The sequence below is a fragment of the Amphibalanus amphitrite genome, unplaced genomic scaffold (assembly GCF_019059575.1).
Source record: "Amphibalanus amphitrite isolate SeventyFive unplaced genomic scaffold, NRLGWU_Aamphi_draft 001083F_arrow, whole genome shotgun sequence".
Lineage (NCBI taxonomy): Eukaryota > Metazoa > Arthropoda > Thecostraca > Balanomorpha > Balanidae > Amphibalanus > Amphibalanus amphitrite.
This window is the reverse complement of record NW_024882577.1, coordinates 116,694-141,036: the sequence shown is the minus strand read 5'-3', so window position 1 is coordinate 141,036 and position 24,343 is coordinate 116,694. Positions and strand designations below refer to the sequence as shown.

The window sequence follows — 24,343 nt, the reverse complement described above, 5'->3', positions numbered from 1 at the left end:
GATTAAATGAAAAGGAAAAAGATGAGAGAGGGATGGAGTTGATAAGATGAGGGATGAGACTAGAGAATATGACCCCAGAGATGTGGGCGCCGGTGACAGTAGTCCGGGCGCCCCCCCCCCCTCCTCCAAAAAAAAAAAAAAAACAATTCATCATCATCACCCCAGAGCTGTCTTGTTTGTATTGTCTAATGCTGGACACAAATTTTATCGCCAACCCTGTTCATTGTCCATGGAAATTTTCTATTCTTGTCTTACCCTCCACGCAGGTTTTGCGGAGTAACGGGTTCTCTCCGGCGTGTCTGCGGCGCCGCTCCACCCCGGACGAGCCGCGCCAGCCGGCGCCACACGAGGTGGCGCTCTGGACCAACCACCGGGTCATGGAGTGGCTCAGAGAGGTCGACCTGGCAGAGTACGCGCCCAACATGCGCGGATCAGGTCAGTCTGGGGGTTCGACGGTGGTCAGGTGTGTGCGAGAGGGGGCAGTGGGAACTGGGAGAGAAGCTCTTCAATCTTTAAGAGACAAGCTGCTGAGCTATAACGAATGCATTGTTCACCGCCTCCCACTTTTCCATAGTTTTGGCACTCGTCCACTAGAGGCGTTGGCTCTGCGAGCGGCGTAAATCTCGTCAGCTCAGTCTGAACACCATTACTTTCAGTGCGATATGTTGTGTTTATCGCTTTTTAACCCGCTTTGTGTTCGGTTTCGTGTTGACGCTCAAGCTTATCGACCTGACTATCTTACAGCCGGCTCTGTCCCGTTGGTGTATTCCGCTGTGCCCTGATGCCGGTACTGACCACTCCCTCCATACTGTCCCCAGGTGTGCACGGCGCTCTACTGGTGCACGAGCCGCGGTTCACCGGCGAACTGATGGCCTCAGTGCTCTCGATACCGGCGAGTAAGTCGCTGCTGCGGCGGCACCTCTTCACCAGGTTCAACGAGCTGGTCGGCGCCGACATCCTGCGAGAGAAGCGGGACGTCGAGGATAACCAGAGCATACCGCCGCTCCGACCCGACTCCAAAGTCAAGGTGGGTGCCTACTGTCTCGGAGGACAATTGGGACGGGTCTGTGTCCTGTTGGTACTCTGGGCTGACGTGATCGATAAAATAACGAGTAGAGATTTTTGTATTTGCGTTGAAAGTCATGAACTGAAATTACTCAACTGTAGGAAGGTACTTGCATCACACTTGAAATTGCGACCATACTATGTGGCTTGCTTGTCGTTTCGTTTTTTCGAACTTCGTTTTTTTAGGACTTCGTTTTTGCGAAGTCCTGAGCTTTGAGAAGGTCTCTTTTGACATGTCAATTTGTCTCTCTGTGACCGACAGCTGCACAAGCGCGGTCAGTTTACGCTGAAGCGCCGGAAGGGGAAGGAGCAGCTGGAGGCGGAAGACTTCCTGTGTCCGCTGGATACACAGTCGTCACCACTGCCCTCGCCAGAGGTATCCACCAACCAGGTAGGAGCAGAAACAACGCGTGGTGCGCGGGCCAATTACTGAGGGGAGGGCTGGTGAATAATGGTGGAGGAATGCGATGTATGATTGTATTGGTGGATAGTGCTTTTTTTAGAATGAATTGAATAGAATATAGCTCTGATTGGGAGTTAAGGCACTTGAAACAATCGTGAACATATTTAGTTTTGCTTTGCTGCTATAAGATATTTTAAGTTTTTTTCCCTTCTTGCTGTAAAATCCTCAATGTTTCAATAAATCAATCTCTAGGCATGTGAAATACGTCTCATATTTTTTTTTTTTAACTTAGGGTGCTCATGCTCATGGGACGGTGACTATTGAAACACTATGTATTCTTATGGCGGTCAGTGGGCTGCCCTTCCGATGATTGCGCGCTCCTTCAGCGATCGCTCGGTCCCTAAGCGCCCACATTGACCCCTGTTCTGCTCCCTTCCCTCCACGCTGAGCAGAGAACCGCCCTGTCATTCGGGCCGGCGGGACATAAACCCTAACCACGGTAACTGCGTGTACTCTGGTGTGACCTATTCTCTCTCTCACTGAATGTTGTTGTTTGGTGTCTGTCTTGGTTTGGGGTACGTTTTCCTGTAGTGTTGTGCTCTATGCTGCCTGGTTTCACTACCTTTTTGTATCCGCAGTTTAGCTTTTCATAGGGTTTTTTGTGTGCTTTCTTTCGCATTAATCCTATCAGCTTCAAAGGGAAGCTAATGTGTTGTTTGTTTGCGTGGCTTTTGAACTTGATTGGTGTCTGGTTGACGTTAGTTTTTGTCGTTTGGGTTCCTAAGCATGCTATGTTTGAGGGATGTCTTGCTAGTTTTGTTTAGGCTTTAGGCTACTGTCAATTTTTATTTGGCTGTCATGTTGTCTTTTCATTAGTTTGCCTATGTCGTCGTTTTTATAGATGCCTGCAATTTTATGCTTGTGATAAAATAGCTTTAATCATTTCATGCAAAAATATTGCAGTTCTTGTTGTAGTTTAAGTTATGCTATATGAATACTGTATGGGGTAGTGGGCAATAGTAAAGATGATTGCCCGATGTGACGTCTTTGTAGCTCAAAGGTGAAGACCGAAACATGCTTTATTGCCAAAGACGTAGCCGAGGGCAATAATGCTTGTTGAGGTCTTCGTCTTCGCCCGAGGGCTACAGTGGCGTCACAGAGGGAAATATTGTTATTATTACCCCTACCCCATCTAGTATTCATTTTATTACATGGCACACTTCAACTCGTTAACAAATATCATTAAATATGCCGCTGCACAGAAGAAAAAAATTAAAACACACGCGGATTATTAATGCCCGTTGTCATGTGTCACTAACAAAAATATGTATTCCTTCAGAAGGAAATAAAATGTGAAATTTGCAGTCAACAGTCAAAATTATTTCACACCCAGTTGACGTACGAGCCATGTAATAATGGATGTTTTCGCCCATAAAATGTGAATCTGAATGCTGCATTGCTTCAGCTTAACCCGCGCCGCGCAGGGTGGGGGGGGGGGGGGCGAAACGCCCCCTGTTCTTTTCCCTAGATATCTCCTAAACTACTGCAGATATCTTTTCAAAACTTTCAGGGCCCCTCCGGGCATCAATTTTACATGTTATGCCCCCGAAAAAAATGCAAAGGCCGTGATAGATCGGCCACAAATGACGTCAGAATGACGTCATGTTCTGCCATTTTCGACCCGAAATAAGCTTTCACGGGAAGAGCTGTCACACCTACAGCGTTGAAGATACAGAAAAAGTTCAGGACAAAAAGTGTGTAAAATAAGCAAGGCTATAAAAGTACTATCTCGGATTTTTTATATTTGTATTTTGACCCCAAAAAATAAAAAAGTATGCTTTTCACATAATACCCTTAAAACCCCCCAAAAAATCAAATTTCGAAAAAAAAACGTAATATATGGTATAGCCCCTAACGTTGTCGATCGACATGCCAAATTTGAGATCGATACCTCTTTTTGGCCAAGTTATGACAAAAAAAACTTCAAATTTTTAAACTCAATTTTGGCAGTTTTAGACCACGTAGCGCAAAACAAAGACCACCATTAGATTCCCCGTAACGAGCTACATCTAATCGATGCCCTTTTTATCCAAAAATATAATCTTTGAAATTTGGTCTTATTTGACCTAAACTTGACCTGACCTTCATCAGATCGTAAATTAAGTTGGCCGCAATGGTCGCCTGACCCACATAATCACATTTGCTATGTAAAATTGACCATAAACCTTCTGTTATTATATGTATTTATGAGCGTATTATATTTTACGAAATAATTTCACATTTAAGTCGCGTGAATTTTCGTCGTTGAGGACGCAGCGACGTCTCTGAAGTCGGCGGCTGGCCGTTTCTGAAGTCGCCGGCTGGCCGTCAGTGAAGTCGCCGGCTGACCGTCAGTGAAGTCGCCAGCTGGCAGTTTCTGGAGTTGGCGGCTGGCTGTCTGTGGAGTCGGCGATTACAGCCTGTCGGGCGGCAACTCCAGCTTCGGGCCGTTCGGGCGGCAGCTCTGGCTTCTCCAGTCAACCGGGAGGCGTCCCTCAGTAGGTCACCGTCGCTCGGTTGTGGCCCAGAGTTTGAAGTGCTGGGCTTAACTCGGCCGAACCACGTGGTCGGTGACTGGTCGCTCGTCCATTGCAAGCGTTCACTCCATTCTTTTGTCTAAAACAGGACGATACGCCTCCCCTCAAAAGCTGCCGAGGGTTTCTCGAAGCGCTGTCCACTCAGCGTATACCTACCCATCACCACCTACTGACTTGCCGGGACTCGCTGACGGCCGCCGGGACTCACTGACGGCCGCCGGGACTCCCTGACGGCCGCCTGCTCAGTGACTGCCTACATGGCGTCACAATCGAGGATGAGTGGCGCCGTGAACTCGCTGTGTTTGACGCCCATCGAGTAGGCGGGGGCACCTGACTTTTGGTCGGGGCTGTAGGCGCCCGGGCCGGGCTTGTTGCGGTCTTCCCAGTCACAGCGTGTGAGCGGGCGCATGGTGTAGAGCGGGCCTCGGCTACGGACCAGGCGCGGGTCAGCCGGGTCGTACTTGGCCGGACCAGGCGTCTTGGCGTAGTCGACGGCGAACCCTCCGACGTAAGTCTGCGGTCGCATTGTGTAGCACGGGTTCGATTTTGTGTGCGGTATTTGCGGGCCCATCATGTTGGGCACGGTGTAGGCGCTCGGGCCAGGGCCCGAGTCCCTGCTGCGACTCTGCGTGCGCTTAGACATTGAGTAGCAGGGCGCCCAGCGCTGGTGCGGCACCGGATACTTTTCTGGCGAGTAGGTGCCGGGCGCTGGAGACCGGAACAGCACCCCGTGGTCCAGCCGCTGCCCCATCACGTAAGTGGGGTTGTGCACTTTTCCTGTGCGAATCATGGAAGGCTCAATGCCGTGAGCTGGGCCGGGACTGCAGACGCCGGGACCGTTCTCTCCGAGCCGCTTGGCCAGGCTGTAGGCAGGCGAGCGCCAGCGACGGGCGTCGTGAGGGTCATAGCCAAGTGTCGGCGGCAGCAGGTACTTGGCCGGGCCCGGTCCCCGATATCTTGCAGCAATTGGAATTTCACAGCCATCTTTGTCGGGCATTTTTGGAGACTTGTTAAATTTGCTTCAAGCAATAACTTTCATTGAGAAAGAACAAATTAGAATTGTTTTAAACAAAGTAGAACTTAAAAAGCATTAAATTAAAGGATAGAAACAGCGATGATGAAAGAAAACACGACCGATCAATTACAGAAATTGCAGCAAGGTTTTGCCCGTTTTGCCGGCTAAAACGCGTGCTTATTCGGAAAACATACTTGCGAGCCAAAGGCTTGTTGAGAAAAAAAAAACAAATATAGCTATAACGAAGATGGTTCAAGACAAGCATAAATGGCAAAAGCATGGCAAAATGATGAATTACAAAGCCTCTGTTAACCACTATACCGACGAATGTTTAAAATGAAATCATTTGCAGGAAAAAAGGAAAGTAACTGATTTGTTTTGTTGGGTTAGGCCCTTTCGGTCGACAAGACCATTGCAGAGCCGGAAGGATGATAGGATTTAGGGGGAGACATTGGTCTGGGCAGGCACCCTAGTGAGTCGCCGGGGCTGAGCCCGTCCAGAGGACAGGCCACCCAGCCCCAAGGCACTCACTGCACCCGGCTACGGGGTGCGCTCCCTCAGGAGCAGCGGTGCCGCTCCAAGGGAGCAGCCCGCATGAGATAAAGTTGCCTGTCCAGCCCGGAAGGGGGTTGTGGCGTGGAGGAGAAGGATTTCAGTTTCCTGAGGATAGAAGCACGGATAGGTGAAAAAAGTAACTGACTTGTGTTCCATTAATTGAAATGTGGCAAATCGTCACGCATGCCAAGTGTTCTGTGTGATCGATGCCTTCCTGGACTGATGCTGAACGATCACACGAAGCCCAGCACTGTGTTCGGACACTCTTGGTTATCTGTTAACTTTACACCACTCCCACGTCATAATTCACTCATATCTGTTTCAAACGGCTGGAGTCGTTCTCTAGTGTCGGGCTGCGTTTCGGGCCTTCTGCCGTCGTCACTCGTACACTCCTGCCCTCTGTGCCCCATCTGACGCCGACCGTTCTCCACCACACAGGCCCCCCTGGAGATGTCACTGGTAGAACTACGGACCAGTGACGTATGATGACGTCATCGGAACGAGACGGTGACGTCATGAAATAGCGACGGACCTCTTCAGGCCGTCATGGGTTCTTACTGGTGCAAATTGATGTTACGAGCGACAAGTCGCAATGAATCACTGCAGTCTAAACTAGTGGTGACTACAGCAGCCTGGTGGCTTCCTTGGTAAGGCAGCGCTAGAATGGTTGCAACGTCATGGACCATTTAAGCCGGGACATGGGTTGATTACCGGGCCGGGTTCGGTGGTATTTGTTGGCTACATGGACGACATCGTCTCGTCATGGTATGGTTGAAACGCGCAGTCGCCCTGCCCAATGCCCATGGCGGTGAGCAGCTCTTTGTGACATGAGTGGTGCTATGTGGTAAAGGATACCCCGAAATCATACGGAGGATGGTGCGATTGAAGAGGCTGAGAAGTTGAGAAGGCCAATGAAATGCTACGAAAATCAGTAAGCACCTGTCAGTTATTGATGGTGATTCAGCAGTGTCAAATTATCTTGGCTGAAATCGGCTAGTATTTGTCAACTGTTGACTGGCTTCATGTGGCTTCATTGCAAGGATGCTTTCCTTGTGTCAACCGTAAACGCCAAAGGCATTGCAAGTCCTCGATCAGCTGAAATTGAGGCACCTGAAATCACTCTTCGGATTCCATGGCTTTTCAGCGAAAAGCTGTGGCAATCTGAAATCGGGTGAAGTCCTTTCTCAGCGTGATACCAATCGTTTTTACTCGGTGCTAAACGCTAGTTTGAAACCATCTGTACGACAGGGGATAGGAGATACTATTTTAGCCCTGTACGTCTAACAGTGTTCTCGTTTTGTCAACCTCTAGGACAGCGCACAAGTCTTCCCGGCTGCTTTGTGACCAGTTTCTAATGCTGCTTTTTACACGTGCCCCAATCAGAGTGCCTTTTTATGGCTTGACTCAGTCGCATTGGACTCATCTTGTCAGTGATTGTAGATGGCCGTTGTTAGAATGAATCAACTTCTTGACCGCAATTTGACTGCGACGGAGGTGCTTTCTTGTATTTTTATATACAGCGCATATCCGCAGTCACGACCTCCAAAGGTAGATTCGCCGATGAAATGCCTATTGCCTAGTGATTTTATGTAGATAGCGAAGGACATTCATCAGTATGACCACCGCGACTTATGACGTACAACTTAGTGCCTCGATGCCGTGCAAAGTCGTGCATACACCCATAGTTGCACACTGCTGAGCTGTAGTATGTGCGCAGCGCCCTTCTTGCCTAGCTTTGGTGCACGTCTCCGAACGGAAGATGGCACTTGCTGGGGCGGAGGCCTGGGAGGGAAGAGGGAGACCGAACACTACGGTGCTATTGTCTGAAGTGGAGAGCGAGTGACAGCTGTTTGTCCTAGCATTACGTGCGTGTCTATCCGTGTCCTGTTCTGGTATGAATGACTGTCTGCGCTAGTGTGTGAGCGCCGCTACTGGACGCCGGACAGTGACATCTGAGCACCTCGGACGAACTGTTTGCTCCAGAAGTTGGCCGTCCGGCGCTCCTGCCGACGTGTGTATGTCTGTCTGCCGGCCGGTGAGCCTGTCAATAAACCTGCGTCCCTGGGATTGGTCGACGGACTGTGCCGGGCGCGCACCAATCAGCGAATGTTTGCGTTCCTAACGAGAGCCGGAGGTAACTCGGTTAGTGCCGGCCGGCCGCCGGCCCGGGCTCCGTGGGTAGAGTTTGTACCGGTGGAAGGGGGAGAGGGGAGGGAAGGGGGACGTCCGCTCCGTGTCCGGTACTTTGCAGTGAATTGGGACTTGCATTACTCCCTGCTGTAAGCTAAGGGAGAGTTGTTCGCTCAGTTCTATGGGAATAATGAAGTGGAAGATCTTTATTGGGGAACGTCACGGCGCGAATGTCAAAGCTTTGGCTTTGGAGGGTGCCAATGAACTTTGGGAGGTGCCAGGTACATATATGTGTTGCTTGGTGCCAGGTGCCCTTTCGTTTTTTTTTTTTTTTTTTTGCTGATGTGTTCCAAAACACAATACTGACTATGAGTAACTAGCTGTCTTCGCATACCCATCTTTCTCTTGTCAATAACTTTATTTTTCATTAATTTGAACTTGTTGCACCTTATAGGTCGCTTCATGCATGTTTCAGATCACCATTACGTAAAGCAGTCCATTAGTTTATTGTCCGAAGCAGTCTCTCTGTCTTTCTGGGCATCCGTGTGGGTGGACATGACCTTTGGAGTTGAACGCAGTTCGTAGGTTAGCCGGGACTTAGCTGATAGTCGGCAGCTCCAGTCACTGGCACGCTACTGAACACAGTTTTGATCTCTGGTCATTTCACTTCTCGGCTCTTCCTCTGTGAGGGATGGTTTCTCTCCCCTCTCTCTCTCTCTCCCCGCCCTCTCCCTTCTGTCTTCACTCTCTCTCTCTCTCTCTCTCTCTCTCTCTCTTTCTCTCTCTTTCTCTCCCTCCCTCTTCTGTCTATACTCTTTCTTTCTCCCCATGTCGCTCTCTCTTCCTTCCCTCTTTCCCCCTCTCTTCTCGATACACCACAGAACGGCCGTATTCATCAGAGTCAGACCTCAGTGGCAGCGACACCCTACCCCATCTCCTCCTCCGACCGTCCCCCCTCTCTACCTCTCCCCATCGCTCTCCCCCTTCCCTCTCCACTCTGTCTTTGCGTGGTGACTGCTACGGTGACCATCATCAGCATCCATTACCGTGTCCTCCGTCCCCGCTCTGTCGTAGAGATTAACGATACTCTGTTCTGAGTGCTGGGTGAGTGGGATCTGTATTCCCCAGAGCTGTGTGGTTCTGTGGTGAACGTTTACAGAGGCAGTGGACCGTTGTGGCTTTTTTGGTGGCGGTATGACGATTGGCTTTGAGCTCCTGCTGTGTAATATGAGGACTTAACATGATGCGAGCGAGGAAGTGATGCTTTTTGTACCTTTGTGGATGGTGGTTGATAGATTTCCCGTTATAAGTGGAGCCCCATCGATTTTGACAGAATTGCTTGGTGAGTTTGAATGTTAATGTATTGTTTAAACTTTGGTACATTTTCATCCGAAGACGTCTTACTTCGCTTTCATGAATGGATAAGGTAGTAGGTACAAACGTAAGTGCAACATTTTCTTGGTCCGTTCTACATGAATAGTTGATAGGATCATCTTCCACGACATGGTGAACATGCTCATTGCTCAATAGATAGTGGTGCTCGCCCCGCCTTCTGTCAAGATAATATGCCACGATTTATCAATGGTCTTCATTGATTTGATGTTACACATCCTGCGCTCATTTTCTCAGCACTGGGATACGAACGGACCATGATCAAATACACACTTCATTGTTAATTTGCTTTAAATGCGGATACCAGCTGTTGGTTTTCGCACCCCTCGTTTTATATCCTCAGTCGCCCGGTCCATTGACAAGTCTCACCATCGGTAACTTGGCACCCGTGTGATAGTTCCATGATCACTCTCTGCGCTCCCACGCCCTTACCGCGGTGTGTCGTCCGCCATAAAATCCACCGCGAGGTCCCTTGCCGACCGGCAGCGCGCGGCTGTCACTGGGAGGCTGCCGGTCCCGCCGTTCCCATCGCTCGCAGGGGTACCGGACAGGCTGGCAGGTGGCCGCGTATTGTTGTGGTGCCGGCAGGGACGGCGGCGGCGCAGGGACGGCACACGCCACCGCCCCCGCCGCCGCCGCCGCTAGTTGCTGTAGAGAGGGTGGCCTGTGCTTCGGTTCTGCAGTCAATCAGTCGCCTATTACTGCGTGCGGCCTGAGGGTAGGCCTGGCGGGCAGGCAGGGAGGAGCGATGGAGGGGCAGCGTGGACCGAGACAGGGGGATCTCGGTGGTGGGGAGAGGGGATGAGGGGGGTGATGCTGATCTGGCGTCGAACTGGTGATCTGAATGCGACTGGATAATGTCACGTACTGATGTGCCAGGAAGGGAGGGAGCGGGCGATGGTATCTTGCGGTGCATTTCCTAATCATTCGCCGGAGGTTGAAGCGTGTCCTTCTGTGGTCGTGTGAGCTTGCTGCTCGATCAGTGTGAGCTATTAACAGCGCACCCGGAAAACGTACGCTGCTGTAGCACGTCTGGCCTGGGGTCGCGTGCTCAAATCTGGCTTGACGTGTCAGCCGCCACACCTTTTATTTTTCCTTTGACGGTGGTAAGCAGACGGTCGGCATTATTTGTGCTTACTGATATCTATTGTAACATGACAATGGACTGCTTGTTCTTATACATACGACTTGTGCATTTTGAGTTAAAGCACTCTTTGTAGTTACATTCCTCGATTCGTGTGCCTACTGCTCGGTTTGCAATCGCTGCACACGAATCATTGAATTTTTTACGTTTACTTGCCACCGGCGTGGGAGTCTGAGGTCTGGAAAATGATCAGAATTCAGTCACCATCGCGAGAGCGCAATGCGCGGGACATAAAAGGAATCTTGCGAGGCACCAACTCTTGCCAGCTCGTGTCGTCTTCAAGCCGCATACCAATGAACAGGAGTGCTACTTGGTGTCAACGTAAAAGAAGGAAGAACAAATGGCCGGTAAATGTTTCAACCTATACAGCGCCACAAATTCTCAATGCTGTTTCGTGAGACCAAAGCTACATCAATTGTAAGTTATGTATTGCTTATATCGTTCCTAGATGTCTTAGCTATAGGAGATGACGCCAGCATTTTAATCATGAAGCTCGTTAAACAAAACAAAACAAAAATGTTTACAGATCAAGTCCTTTTTAATATTATTTCTGTCGTTTTGTAATCGTTCCGTTTATCCTCCTATCTCTTCAGCCACATTTCTGGCCCTCGCTGGGGGCTGCTCCCGGCACCATTCAACATAACATTGACGCCTGGCGTCGGGCGGCGGATAAATTTTTAATTAAGCCGCCGCTCGGATCGTTCCGGGATCCCCCTGCTAGGGCGCACAGTAATCGTCGTAATTGGTCTCCGATGAGACAAGCCAACATCGGATGTTATCCGGGTACCCCCCCCCCCCCCGTGCACCCTGCGGCGCTCCCCAGCCGAGCCGGTCCCCTCGCCAGGGCCTGGAGCTGAGCCGTGATCAATTTACCGTACTGTAATTCATGAGAGCGGAGCGTCGCTTCAGATGAGCCGTGCATTCGGCACATCATGCATCACAAACGCCCGGCTGGCTGGCTCGTTCGGGCCGCGTGATTTTGTTGAGGGCCGCTCGAGCTGTAATGTGTCTATTTTGAGCGGCGACAACGATGAATGACAGTTGGGCGTCCTGGATCGAAAAGATGACAAGAAAAAAAAAACGTTGTTGGAAGCATGACGATGTGGCTCGGCTGTTGGCTGCAGTCTGCAACCTCTGTGTTCATGTCAATGAATCACTCCGTCATATGTTATGCCATTTTTCAATACTCTTCGCTGAGATATGCACTCATTCAGGTAATTTTTCAATAGCTGAATGGAACAAGCTATAATTATGCCACATATCTCGATCGAAGCAGTAAACAAAGTCAGTGCTGGAGCAACCGATTTCCATTCGCTTTTCAACCGTTCACTCGTGGCAGATCCGATCCTTTGCCTCCTTTCGGACTCTGGATATATCCCCGTCTTCCATCTTTCCCGATGTCCTCCCACGGTCTGTCCTTGCCGGGGAAAACGGACACAGCGGACACAGTGGACGTGGAGGACACAGCGTAGGTCTGAGAACGGTGAGCGGCCTATAGCCACCTCTGTTTAGCTGTATTTCTCCGGCGGCGCGGCGGCCCGCCCCCGTATTCAGTTGCCTGGCTCCAATTGGCGTCTCCCGGCGGAACTGTAATCCAGTTAGCGGGGGCCGCGCCGGGCCGCCACGTCCCGTGTTTAGCCCGTATTGACTTTTGGCCGCGAACAAAGGAGATGAAAGCGCCGGCCGACGGCGGCCGAGGAGGCGGAGGCGGCGTGCTGCCTTCCAGCAAGGGTCCACAGTGTCACACCCTGAGTGGAAAGATGCGTCGTACGAGGCTTGATGGGCAATGAGTCGCCTTTGGTAGTGTTCGATGGTGTCGCCAAAGTGCGCCAGGATTGTAGTCGGCCACTCTGGCTGATTCAGTGTCGCAGTGGAGAGGTACGTGCTGCGACAAATCTGATTTCGAAGTCGGAATGATCATGGTGTCCGCCGCCTGGTAACTAATTTTGGAATGACTACCTAAAGTATGGAAAGTTGTGAAGTTAGGGTTACAATAATAAATTGTACTCAGATAAAAGCAAACAGAATGGCGCTTGAAAATTTATCCTTCAATGTGCCATAACAGCATTTCTGTTTTTATGTTGTTAATTTTATCATCACGCGTAGACAAGTCGGCGTCATGATTGCCCAGTTCGCTTTGGCTGGAATTGATGTTTACTAAACGGCTTTACAAAGCGATTTTTGAAATGATAAGTTCTCACCCATATGAAGCTAATCGTTATCCTTGAACAGTCCACACATCCGTAATTCCACTGCTGAGATGAAGGCACCACCGCTCTCGCCACACGCTGGCTCGCCTCCGCCAGTTCCGGCGGTATCCCCTCTCATCCGCGCCTCCCCAGCTCGTCCGAGCCCCGGCCGTCGGGCCGCCGGCGGAGTTGTGAATAATGAGGCAGCTATCGGAGGTGACACCCGACCCTTGGCCAGAGCGATGGCCGCGCAAAGTGAGGCCGACAGGGCCACAACACCCGCACCTGACTGAGATGAAACTGGGAAATACCTACCTACTCCATATAAAACACCACTCGAGCAGCGAGCTAACATATTACAAGCATATGTAACATATGTACGATGCGTTTTGGTAACACCGCCACCCAAAAAAGAGCGTTTTGGTAAGTTTTGATATGCTCTGGCACGTAAAAATGCATTGCACTTCTTATGTGGCTCACACAGTGGCGGCGGATTCGATTTTGGTGTGGGGGGGGGCAAGATCACAGTCGAGATGATGTCATAGGCGGATCCAGAAAGGCTTCCAGAAATTTTGCTTTCGTGTTTGATGCTCTATACTCTTTAGCCAGAGGGGGGCCCACTAATGATCAGTGCCCTAACCCTCAAAAGTTTCCAACGTTATTTTTTGCTTATTTAATAGTGAATACTGAAATAAAGCGGATACTGAACTGTGAACATTCAGTTTTTACACTGGCCCCACACAAGCCTCCGAATGCCCAAAGCAGATCTCTGATGACTGGCCTTTGGGTGTCATACCGTGCATTGGTCAATGTGGTCAATGAGTACGACCTCGGCGTTTACGATGTTACTTGCACTGGAAACTTTTGTGCTCGAAAAAAAAAAATCAGGGGAGTGGCTTATTACGAGCGCTCATCAGTCCTAAACTACCCGCAAGCGAATGGCTAGCCCTTCCGTCTCCGCTCGCTTGCGATTTGGCATTCATGTAGGTACAAACGACCATTGAGGGTGTGAGTTGCGTCTCTTGCACACTTAAAATATCTCTAAATCGAATCTGAAAAGACAAAAAATGCTATAAAGCGGAAATGGTTAGCATTTACACATACTCAAAAGGCACCGTTGGACAAACTGTAGGAGCGCATAGCTGCAATATCAGGCTATGGAAATGTTCCTCATGTTTAGGGGGCACGAATTATGGAGGGGCAAGAATATACGTTTGCCCCTCCTCCAGAAGTTTCTTAGGGAACGATGCCTCCTCTGCCGCTCCGTGTCCGTCGTAGAGTTGCAAAATTTCCCCCAAAGGCTGCTACCGGCACCGCCCCGCCCCACAAAAATTTTCTGGGATACCGGCATGCTACCACGACCCGAGCAAAAACACCACCAGATTACCGGCATACTAAAAAACCTGCAATGTTGATTCTAGCTTACCCCTACAAGAGATGCCACACTTTGGCAATTTCAGTACCCATCCCAGTTCCCACCCAGCAGCCACCCAATGTCCAACCCCAACTACGAGCAGGCTGATTTTGGCTCAGTTGGCCCCACAAATACCCACAATTTTGAAACTCAGTTCCAGTCTACAACTGTTAAAATATCACCTGTAATCAAAGAGGTATTGCCTGCAAAAAAGCAGTAAGAAAAAGCATAAAAAAGCAATGACAAAAAGAACTTAAAGTACCAGGGGCGCGGGAACTACTTTCCGACTGGGGGGGCACACCATAATAGAGGTCAACCTAGGGTACCCCCAAATCTAGTTTTCTCACCGGTTTTAGGCCACTTATTTTTCACCCCTCGGCTTTTTCAACAAAAAAAGAAAACATTTGCAAAAAAAGTGTGGTATTCCGTCTCAAAGCTGTGGGGGCACCGCCCCCACGGCCCCAGAGTTGGGGGGGCAAGCTGCCCCCACTGCCCCCCCGGCTCCCGCGCCTATGTAAAGTACTGAATTGTTTCTGAAGACTGGACAGTTCAAGTTAGCAGTAATCACATTTACATTTCAGAGGTGTTCTACTATTCCACATTCTCCTAAAATTTTGCAGAAACCTACCAACCAAAATCAAATTTTTGAAATCTAGATGGTCACAACATAAAAAGTACCTACAGATTTGGCCATGTGCCTGAGGAAGCGAGATCAACACCTTTTTCCTTTTCGCCATGGCTTGCTGGCTCATGAATAAGATACGAATCATTTGAAAAATGTGAAAAACTCACTTGTCCTGAGAACAGTCACCAAATAATATGCATAAAAACGATATAATACCCGCTTTCTCGAAGAATCTTTCTCTCCAAACACAAGGTTATCAACTATGAAAGATTTCGAAACAGATGCGCCATAATAACAGAGGCTTTTAACCAGCTGATTAAATTGCTGCAAAAAAAAGTTTCTGAACTCAAACTGTAGCAAACTGCCTCATAAATGATTTGTTGATGTAAATGATCCAAAACGATATTTAATTCTGATGTGATCAACATTGAGAGTTTAATTCACTACAAGAAAATTCATTTCCTTTCAGGAATTAAACCAAAAAGGCATACGAATGAATATTACGTCATCATCTTACATCCTTCCATCAGGGGAGAGAAGATCTAAAAAGTCAATCCTTGGTTCCCATTCTGCGCCACTTTGTTTATTTTGTATGCATATTGTGTTTTCTTGTAAAGATGAGACAAAATGCCAGTTTATTTGATTTTCATTTCATTTTTGGGACCAAAGTCAGGCTCAGGGCTACCTAATACCAGCCTTTTCAGCTGGATTTTCATCAAATACTTTGGAGAGTATCTCAGACCACATCGATAGGCGTTATCACAAGTGTATTCGCGGCCATTGGGGCGACGTAAGAAAAAAAGAAAACAGCTGGCCCCAAGAACTTTAAATTATCAAATAGCATGCACCTTTCCCTTGATATGTAGAGAATTTACCATTAATTGTTAGAGAAAATTGCATTTAAAATCTTCCATTTATGCTTTTCTCATCGTTTGCACAGTATGTTCTTTTACTAAGCTAGAGAAACACTAATTAGAAATAGTTCCCGCATCATCAAGAACAATAGGGAAGGCTTGAAGTGAATACAATAATCTAAACGGTTTTGTAATCCATGTGAAGACACTTCTAAAATTGCCTGTAGAAATATTAAAGGCAAAAGTTCAACTTTTTCACAAGACGGATGGCTATAAACCTATTCAACGTGTGACAACTCAGCCGGTATATCGTCGCCTACAGCCCAGCTTTCCCTAGTGACCGATAGAGGCGCTGCTATCGATGTCCGCCCGTGCCGCCTAACGTCTCAGAACTCAAGGCCAGTTTCCAAACAATGTGTTTTGTGGTGTTTTGATTCTGCCTTTTCCCCTGGGGAACGTTGTCATGAACATTTATTTACTTTGTTGTATTTTACCTATTACATACCATTAGACTTACTGATTGATCGAGCTTTTGCAGCATGAATGAGTATTCTTCCATTTATTGACCACAGTAGATTCTTGACAATCCTAATTATAACGAAACCTGTGAATGGCTGAGGTCCATGTGTTAGGTATGCCTACCCTTAGCAATGTAACTTCTACCACAAAATGTATTTTGCAGTGGCTAATATTGCTGTTATTATAATTTGATAGCCTCTTAGTGCTGATATTTTCTATTTTTGTGCAAAATCAAAAATACCGGCATGCTACCGGCAAGACATGCCAGATACCACGAAAAAACCTGCGGTAGTGAAAATTTACCGGCATGCCGGTAGTGCGGTAGGGAAACTTTGCAACTCTAGTCCGTCGCCCCTGTAAGCGGTCACTGAAGGCCTGGGTTGCCGCTGCGTCACGTTGACGCTTATAATGCCTCCAAAACTAGGTTGAAGAGAGGAAAAGTTCAATTGAACGCGAACACTTGTCATGAAAGGCAACGTATGATAAAGTACCTATATGGGCATCTGGTTACATCTTCAGATGATCGAACATAATAATCAGGTATATGTTTCTTGTCTAAGTTTTGTCACAAATTATGGGGGCAAAAAGATACTTTTGCCCCCCCCCCCCACGAGTTTGCCAGGGGGCAGCTTCCCCCCTGCCCCCCCCCCAATCCGCCGCCCCTGCTCACAAGTCATTAACGTAACATAAGTGCGTAGGCTGATATACCTAAATTTATTCATAGGCTTAGGAACAGGAAGGCCGGGGGGCCATCCCCATATATTTTTTTTTTTTTTAGCAACTTTTAAAGTAAAATCTTTATTTTCAATTTCAATACAAAACTAAGAGTAGGGTAGTGTGGGGTAATTTGAACATATTTTTATACGTCTTCTCCGTTGTACCAAATTCCAGTTCAACCCTGGATGAAGAAAAACTGCTTCAGTAGCGCAAGTGTCACTTGCTTTCACCATGCAAGCCTCATTTTTGGACGAGCCGAGCATACCTTGAATAGCATAGCCTCACTTCTCCACCAAGTCACGGTGTGTTCAAATTGCCCCACCGTGGGGTAATTTGAACATACTATTACTGCCTTTACCTGTCATAAAAACGATAGTCTCGCCAGCACCGATGTTGTTTGACCCATAAACAAATAGGCAGAACAATTCTAAACATACCTTCAATTGAAAAATCAACACAACAGCAAAAATAACAGTTGCAGAGTATCAATATCTGCACGCTGCACACCGGTCAGTTGACAGAATTCGCCCCTCTTCAATTAACAGAACGTCTATCATTTTTGTTCGATAAAACTCTCCCAACCGTACTACATCTGTTAAAGTGGTGCCAATCGAAACCTGGACATTTGGAGTTCTGATTTTGTCCAATGTTCAATTCGGAATTGGTTGGACAAAGGTAGCAGACTGGACAACATTGGACGATGGCTTGCTACACTTCAGCGCTTTTTATAAAGTAATCGTGCATAGCATTGATTGGCGAATGGAAAGCTTGTTAAGCTCTCAATATAATGAACACTTTTCGGCTGGTAAAATTACATGATACCTAAGCAATATAAATGACGGTTTTGAGTGTTGATTTTTGAGTGCATAATTTTCGGACATATTTGGACAAATAGTTGACTTTAACATTTTTGGACGGAAAATCAACAAAAATGCCGGACATTAGACGGATATTAGACGTAAATTTTCTAAAACTGGCATCACTTATCTGCTACTGCCTTGGGTCGAAAATATTGGCAAAAAAAAAAAACTGGGAGCGTTGTTTTTTTTTTCGGAGCTATCCCTGTCTTCATTGAAATTCTCACACTATGTTCAAATTACCCCACGCTAAAAGTTATTTTGCCATTTTAAAAAACATGGTTCAAAAGCAAATTTCTTGGATTGAAGGCACTGATTAGGTCATTATACAACAAAAGCCGTTGCGTATTAGGCGCTAGCAATGCAAGATTTTGCGCTGCAATGAAGTTGCAATGACGTGCTGATAGGCGTTTTTTCTTACGAAATTGATTTTTTACACTGTGCGTCAACATCTTCATTGAATTCCCTGAAAGTTTAAACCCCGTTCATATGATAGCCCTTTTAGTTACGATAATTTCTCTCATTGGTCTTATTGTCATGCCACTTATGGATTTTCCGTAATTTTCTGTTATTCACACTATGTTCAAATTGCCCCACATGTTCAAATTACCCCACCCTACCCAAGGAAATTGTTTAGCAAGGTGAGATGAGCACAAAACTGCAAAGAAATTCTTCATTGGGGTATTGGAGCTCCCAAAAAGTGACATTGAAGTTTCGCTGGCCCCCCACTTTTCGTGAGGTTCCTACGCCCATTAATCCATTTCATGAAATTACGGAGCCCTCCGTTACTGCCCGCACTGCGCGGTCCGGAATATCACCTGTGGTGGTAGACTGTACCGCACGACTCTGCTGCGCACTGGTAGACTGTACCGCAAGGCTCAGCTGCGACGCGGCACAGTCTACCCACGCAGGCTTGGAGCAAACCGAGATTCAAACACTACGGCTGCCGTAGGATGGCGTCTTACAGCAAGCAACACAACGCGGATGCTTTTTTGAGGGCGGATGGGGCTGATTTAAACATGTTTTTATTGACGTGCTTGATGCTTGCGTATTACGTGGGCTAGCTCTACTGCTATATTTGGGCTGTTCACCTCCGAATTTATATTCCATGAAGAAAGTTGAATCGATGTAATTGAACTGATATCCTAATAAGAGAGGAGATGAAAAAAACTCGGAAATGGAGTAAACAAGTTTCGGAAAAGTGCCTACCTATTCCTCGCCCGTATTGGTGTTTTTCCAGCCGCGAACATATAAGGAGGGGGGGGGGGGGTCCAACGGTTCCCCTTCTGCCTTGCCGTTTCGCCCCTGATCGAGGTAGAGCTTCGCGGAAAAACGAGCGTGTTACCCGTGACAAGAGGAAGCCGATGCTACCCAATTTTAAGGTCCTAGCTAGATCACTGGTTGACCTTGCAGGTCAGGTCAATGACCCAAAAGTCGGGAAAATCGGGACATGTTAGAACGTCGTAAAGTGTGGCATCTTTGATCAAAACGAGCATGCAATTCGTAATCAGCAACCCGCGAAAAATATAACAATTTCACTTTGCGAAGTTCTAGCAGGTCCCGGTTTTTCCGACTTGTGGGTCATTGACTAGACCTGATCCTGGAAGGTCAACTAATGACTGAGGACCTCAGAATTGGGTATCATCGGGTTCCTCTTGTCACAGCAAACAGCTCGTTTTTCCGCGAAGCTCTAGCTCGATCGGGAGCCGAATGACATAGGGGGTCCAACGAACCCCTTCCCCCTTCTGTACGTATACAGCGACTGGGAACTTGCCAAAAAGAACGAGGGTTAATATTTATGCAATTTTCTTTGGTCTCAATCGATGTATATGTTGCAGGCACTTTAGAAAATCAGTCATTTTGTAAAATGCCTAGGCATTTTACAAAAAGACGGCTGTTTGAAAAATGACTGAACGCAACCAGGCTTTTTTCAAAATGGCTAGCCATTTTACAAAATGACTAGGCATTTTGCAAAATGCCTGACCAGCATGGAACGTAGATCCCACTACAGATACTATGGCCAACAGTTTTTGGACGTCTTCCTATACCCTATAGGTACGTGTTCAGGCTGTAGCTGATCGATTTGAAGCTCTGTGATGACGACAATGCTGAGTAACGACCAGGTTGAGTTGCAGACTCGGCTGTAGCATAAAGCATTGTTTAGTTAACGCTGTAAAAACTCCCAAGTACATCAACGCCGTTCATGTTCTGCCTGAAACTAGACCTAACAAAACCAGCCGGAGACCGGCCCTAGTGAATAGGCAGGCCCGGTTGATGATGTATCATCAGGTCGCTTGGCGTAGGACGAGAGCGTTGGTTTCAGAAGACACTAACGCCTAAGTGTGTGGGATCGAATCCTCGCGACCTCTAACAGTTTTACAGATACAGGCCGGCATAGGGCCAGTCGTTTGTTGAAGCTCCAGATCGATCATTTTAAATCCAGCAGCGTCGCTGACGTGGGGGTTGGAAATGTCGCGGGCCTGCACTTCTCAAAATAGAGGTAAGTATGGACTTCCCACAGCTGGACTCCTCTGGTCATAATGCTGGACTCCTCGGTCCACCTACACGCTACCAAAACGTATATATTTAGGTACTCGTATCTACAACACGCTGCTCAGTCATTTTGTAAAATGGCTAGGTATTTTGTAAAATGGCTAGGTATTTTGTAAAATGCCTAGGCATTTTGCAAAATGACTGGAGAGTCAGTCATTTTGTAAAATACCTAGGCTTTTTGCAAAAAGCCTGGAAAATCAGGCATTTTGCAAAATGCCTAGGCATTTTACAAAATGACTGATTTTCTAAAGTGCCTGCAACATATATATTGCATGACATTCCACATTCCATGAAAAAAATATGTAGCCGCTCAGAAGAGCATTAAAAAAAGGACTAAAACATTCGCAGGATACTCTTGCCCGTTGGCATGATGTCACCAACAAAAATTTGCAACCATTCAAAAGGAAATTATAGGTATACTTCGCAGTCAACAGTCAAAATTAGCACATACATACCTTCTCAGTTTTGTTCAAAACATGAAATAACAAACATTGTTGCCGTCAACTACTCTTTGGGCAATAAAACCTGTTAGGGTCTTCACCCTCGGGCTACAATGACGTCACACCGGGAAATATTTTTTCCTATTGCCTGCTATCCCATACAGTGCCTACTCGTACATTTTCGCATAGCCATCATGACCAACCTACCAACAACCATTCTCTATTATTCTTTTGTGTTGTAGGCACACAATCGTTAAGAATCTTGCCATATTTGCAATACCTACTTGCTTTGAAGTTCACCTCTTGTTTGAATTAAAGCCCGCTTTTTATTTCTTGCGTGCCTCATCGCATTTTAAGTTCCAAGAAGTTGGTTAGGTATTTTTAATGAGCTACCAGCAAGTGTATGCAAGAGCTTCTAACGCGTGTGCTTGCATATGTTTAGCTCCAATTTTAAACTTTAAAATATCAGTCAGACTAGTTTGATAAGTAAAGTTTGGAAGGACGCTCTGAAATAATCCGAATCAAGCAGATGACAGGTACAGGCATGATGCGTGTGCAATCTGAGACGGACATCATAACGACGTGATTTAAAAATCGCAACTAACGCAGGGCTAAGAGTGATGCAACTGTAGAATCAGTGTTAACCCTCGCATGTGTGCGGCGTTTGCCAGCTTCTAACGTGTGGGGGGGGGGGGAGGGGGTCGGTTGGACCCCCTTGCCGTTTGGCCCCTGATCGAGCTAGAGCTTCGCGGAAAAAACGATCGTGTTGCCCGTGACGAAATAAAGCCAATGGTACCCAATTTTAAGGTCCTAGGTCATTGGATGACCTTCCAGTTCAGGTCAATGACCCAAAAGTCGGGAAAGTCGGGACTTGTTAGAAAGTCGTAAAGTGTGGCTGCTATGGGGGTTTTCAGGGTGCTGAGCACGAATATCGTGTTAATTTTGATCACAGATGATGTCTTTAAGCATTTAGACCAGGTCGGGTCAGGTCAGGTCAGGTCAACCAGTAGGGGTCGTGACGGGTATTCGTAGTACGTGTCAACCGCCTCTGACAGCTTCGTTACATGTTACGAAGGCACCAAAACTTCTTCGTAAATGTTCAAATGGTTGCTAAATTCGAATTCAGCTCCAAAAACTAGTCTAGAAACATGTATGACTCGAAAAAGTGAACCGAGTTCACCAAAGGTCAATGACCTGACCTGACCTTCAGGCAGTGGCGCAGCCAGGGGGGTCAGAGGGTCAGCTGACCCCCCGAAATTTCTGTCAGGGGCCCGCTCTGGGATAGCGAAAAGAGAGAGAGAGAGAGAAAGAGAGAGAGAGAGAGAGGGAGAGGGAGAGGGAGAGGGAGGGAGGAGAGAGGTCCTAATCTAATCGGACGAGCCCGCTTCGAGAAATGCCTCCTGGGACACCACGGGTGAGGGTTCATGGGCCCCAGGTAGATGGAGCCCGAGCCCCGGGTAGATGGGGCCCGGGCCCACGGGTGGATGGAGCCCGGGCCCCGGTGGATGGGCCCGGGCCTCCGAAAGAACGGGCCCGGGCCCCGGGTAGATGGAGCCCGGCCCCCGGGAGAACGGGGCCCAGGCCCCCGGGTGGATGGGGCCGGGTCCCCGGGAGAACGGGGCCCGTGCCCCGGGTGGACGGAGCCTGGGCCCCGGGTGGATTGAGTCCGGGCTCCGGGTGGACGGAGCCCGGGCCCTGGGTGGACGGAGCCCGGGCCCCGGGTGGATTGAGCCCGGGCCCCGGGTGGATTGAGCCCGGGCCCCCGGGAGAACGGGGCCCGGGCCCCGGGTGGACGGAGCCCGGACCCCGGTGGATGGGCCCGGGCCCGGGAAAACGGGCCCGGGCCCGGGTGGATGGAGCCCCGGGGCCCGGGCCCCCGGGTGGACGGGGCCCGGGCCCGAATTTGCACTTTTTGGGCACGCGTCATGTGCTCACCATCGGCCCGATCGAACTGAGACCCCTAAAAGGCCCGTTGTCCATCCTTGTTCTATAAGTTGCGCAAATTTCAGCGCGCCTGTACGGTCTGCAAGCCTGTACCCCGCGCTAAGTAACACCATGGAGTGACACCATGCCGGGACCTCGGTAACAGACAGAATCTACGTCACCACATCTCCACACCACAACAAACCCGGCCCAAGGCAATAAATGTCCCATATGAGCGCGTTAAAATTTCTTGTGAGCGAATTCACGTAATGAAGAAGAATACCTAATGGCACAATCTACTACAGCAGCCAATATATGACTTAGGCCACTGGCCAGGTACATGGGACTACAAGGTACATACATCATATCTTGTCCGACAGAAGCAGGCAACAGATCCGTTTGCATATATGCTATGCATATTGCGGAAGGGGTACATTTCGGCCTCGAAAGATACGAATCCATACTTCACAGTAACAGTACCTATATTTCTGTCGTGGTCAATGTGCGTGGAAATTGAACACCGGGTGATTACCGAGCTATTGTTCTATCAAAACTTTCCGATTCAAACTCGCTCAGGGTTATCGTGCAGGTAAAGGGGGCCCGCCCAGCAGAATGCGTATGAAATATGGAAAGATTCTGAAAAAATGGGTGGGCCCCCGCACACTAGGGGGCCCGCTTTGGAGGCGATGACCCCCCCCCCCCCAAATGAAATCCTGGCTGCGCCACTGCCTTCAGGTGACCTTGACATCCACCCTAATGCATGGGAGCAACATCAACTCACATGTTTGAACGTTTGAAACCACGAAAAGCTTGCAAACGCGCGGCTAATGCGAGCCGATATACGCCGAATCGCGATTCCGGGCAAACATGGCCTCGAGAAATAGGTCAAAGGTCACTTAGGTCAGGGTCATGAAGTTTTGAGGTTAGGTGTAAAATTGATCCATTCGAGGGTACTGAAAGTTTCGTCGCGATGGGCCGCTTTTTGCGCGAGTTATTTGCGAAAAACCATGGGGGGTCCATCCAACCCCCCCTACACATGCGAGGGTTAAGTTATGTTTTCATGCCTGCAATGCTTTCATATTATATCTTCATATTATCGTCTAAAGCGCAACATGAAAGACAGTTATCTATCCATCGGGATGTCTACACTACTGGATTTTCTACATTTGCTCAAATAGACGAGAAAAATATGTCGTTTTGTAACAAACTTTTCTTTGAAATAATGAACACTTAATTATCTATAAGTGAATTTATCAGTGAATAATTAATTATAAGTGAATTATAAAATAGCTGACTGCTCAAAAATTACTGTTGAATTTGTCGTCCTTAAAATATAAGGAATATACAGACAATGCAGAACGCACATGTTCGAATGAACATGATTGTACTGAGTGGCTGTGCAGTAGGTATGCACACGATACGAGGTTATCTACATACATGAATAAAGATGGGCCCTGTGTCTTTTTTCACAAGGGCTGAAATGGTAGTGGTTGTGTATCTTATTAGGCCGTCAAAATGGTCAATTTAGACGACATTTATTTGATACTTTTAATCCATATTCACAGCATTGCAGATGAACTGAGGTTTTAATTAACTGTATAAATTTTGTCACCAATTTCACACCATTCTCTCTCCTTTCCCTCTCTCTCTCTCTCTCTCTCTCTCTCTCTCTCTCTCTCTCTCGCTTTCTTTTTCTCCCCGGCATTTTCATCCTTCACTTCTTTGTTCTTCCAATGATCATACCTCCTTCAAATTAGCCGTCTCTTTCAGGCTCAGTCTTATACAGATAAAATGGTCTATCACCGAGTCTTCTTCAGTGTCCGGTCAGGTCACGAAGTGGCCGTGGGTTTCCGGATCCAGCCGGGCTCCAGGTGGCCGGCTGGCTGGGCCTTCAGCCGGCACGTGACGTCACGTCGCCGCTTCGTGCCGGCCCACTCGCCTGCCAGAGAGATGGCACAAATTAGCCAACAAA

At 48.1% G+C, this 24,343-nt stretch overlaps 2 protein-coding genes across 25 annotated transcripts in view; one reads left to right on the top strand and one right to left on the bottom strand.

Annotated features, from left to right (window-relative positions):
* Window positions 1-7,716, top strand: part of LOC122369903 (liprin-beta-1-like) — a 50,286-nt gene extending 42,570 nt beyond the window's left edge. For 16 of the 24 annotated variants that reach the window (XM_043345037.1, XM_043345033.1, XM_043345031.1 and 13 more), the window contains 4 exons: window positions 267-435; window positions 819-1,027; window positions 1,328-1,456; window positions 6,053-7,716. In XM_043345037.1, the coding sequence (XP_043200972.1) occupies window positions 267-435; window positions 819-1,027; window positions 1,328-1,456; window positions 6,053-6,100 (555 nt within the window). In that variant the 3' untranslated portion in view covers window positions 6,101-7,716. Of the gene's footprint in view, window positions 1-266; window positions 436-818; window positions 1,028-1,327; window positions 1,457-1,920; window positions 1,968-6,052 lie in introns of all 24 variants that reach the window. The other 8 variants (XM_043345040.1, XM_043345035.1, XM_043345032.1 and 5 more) reach the window with 1 other exon arrangement.
* On the bottom strand, window positions 3,691-5,229 carry LOC122369904 (outer dense fiber protein 3-like). Its single transcript, XM_043345044.1, has one exon. The coding sequence runs from the start codon at window positions 5,039-5,041 to the stop codon at window positions 4,298-4,300; it is 744 nt and encodes a 247-aa protein (XP_043200979.1). The 5' UTR covers window positions 5,042-5,229; the 3' UTR covers window positions 3,691-4,297.
* Window positions 7,717-24,343: the final 16,627 nt, after the last annotated feature.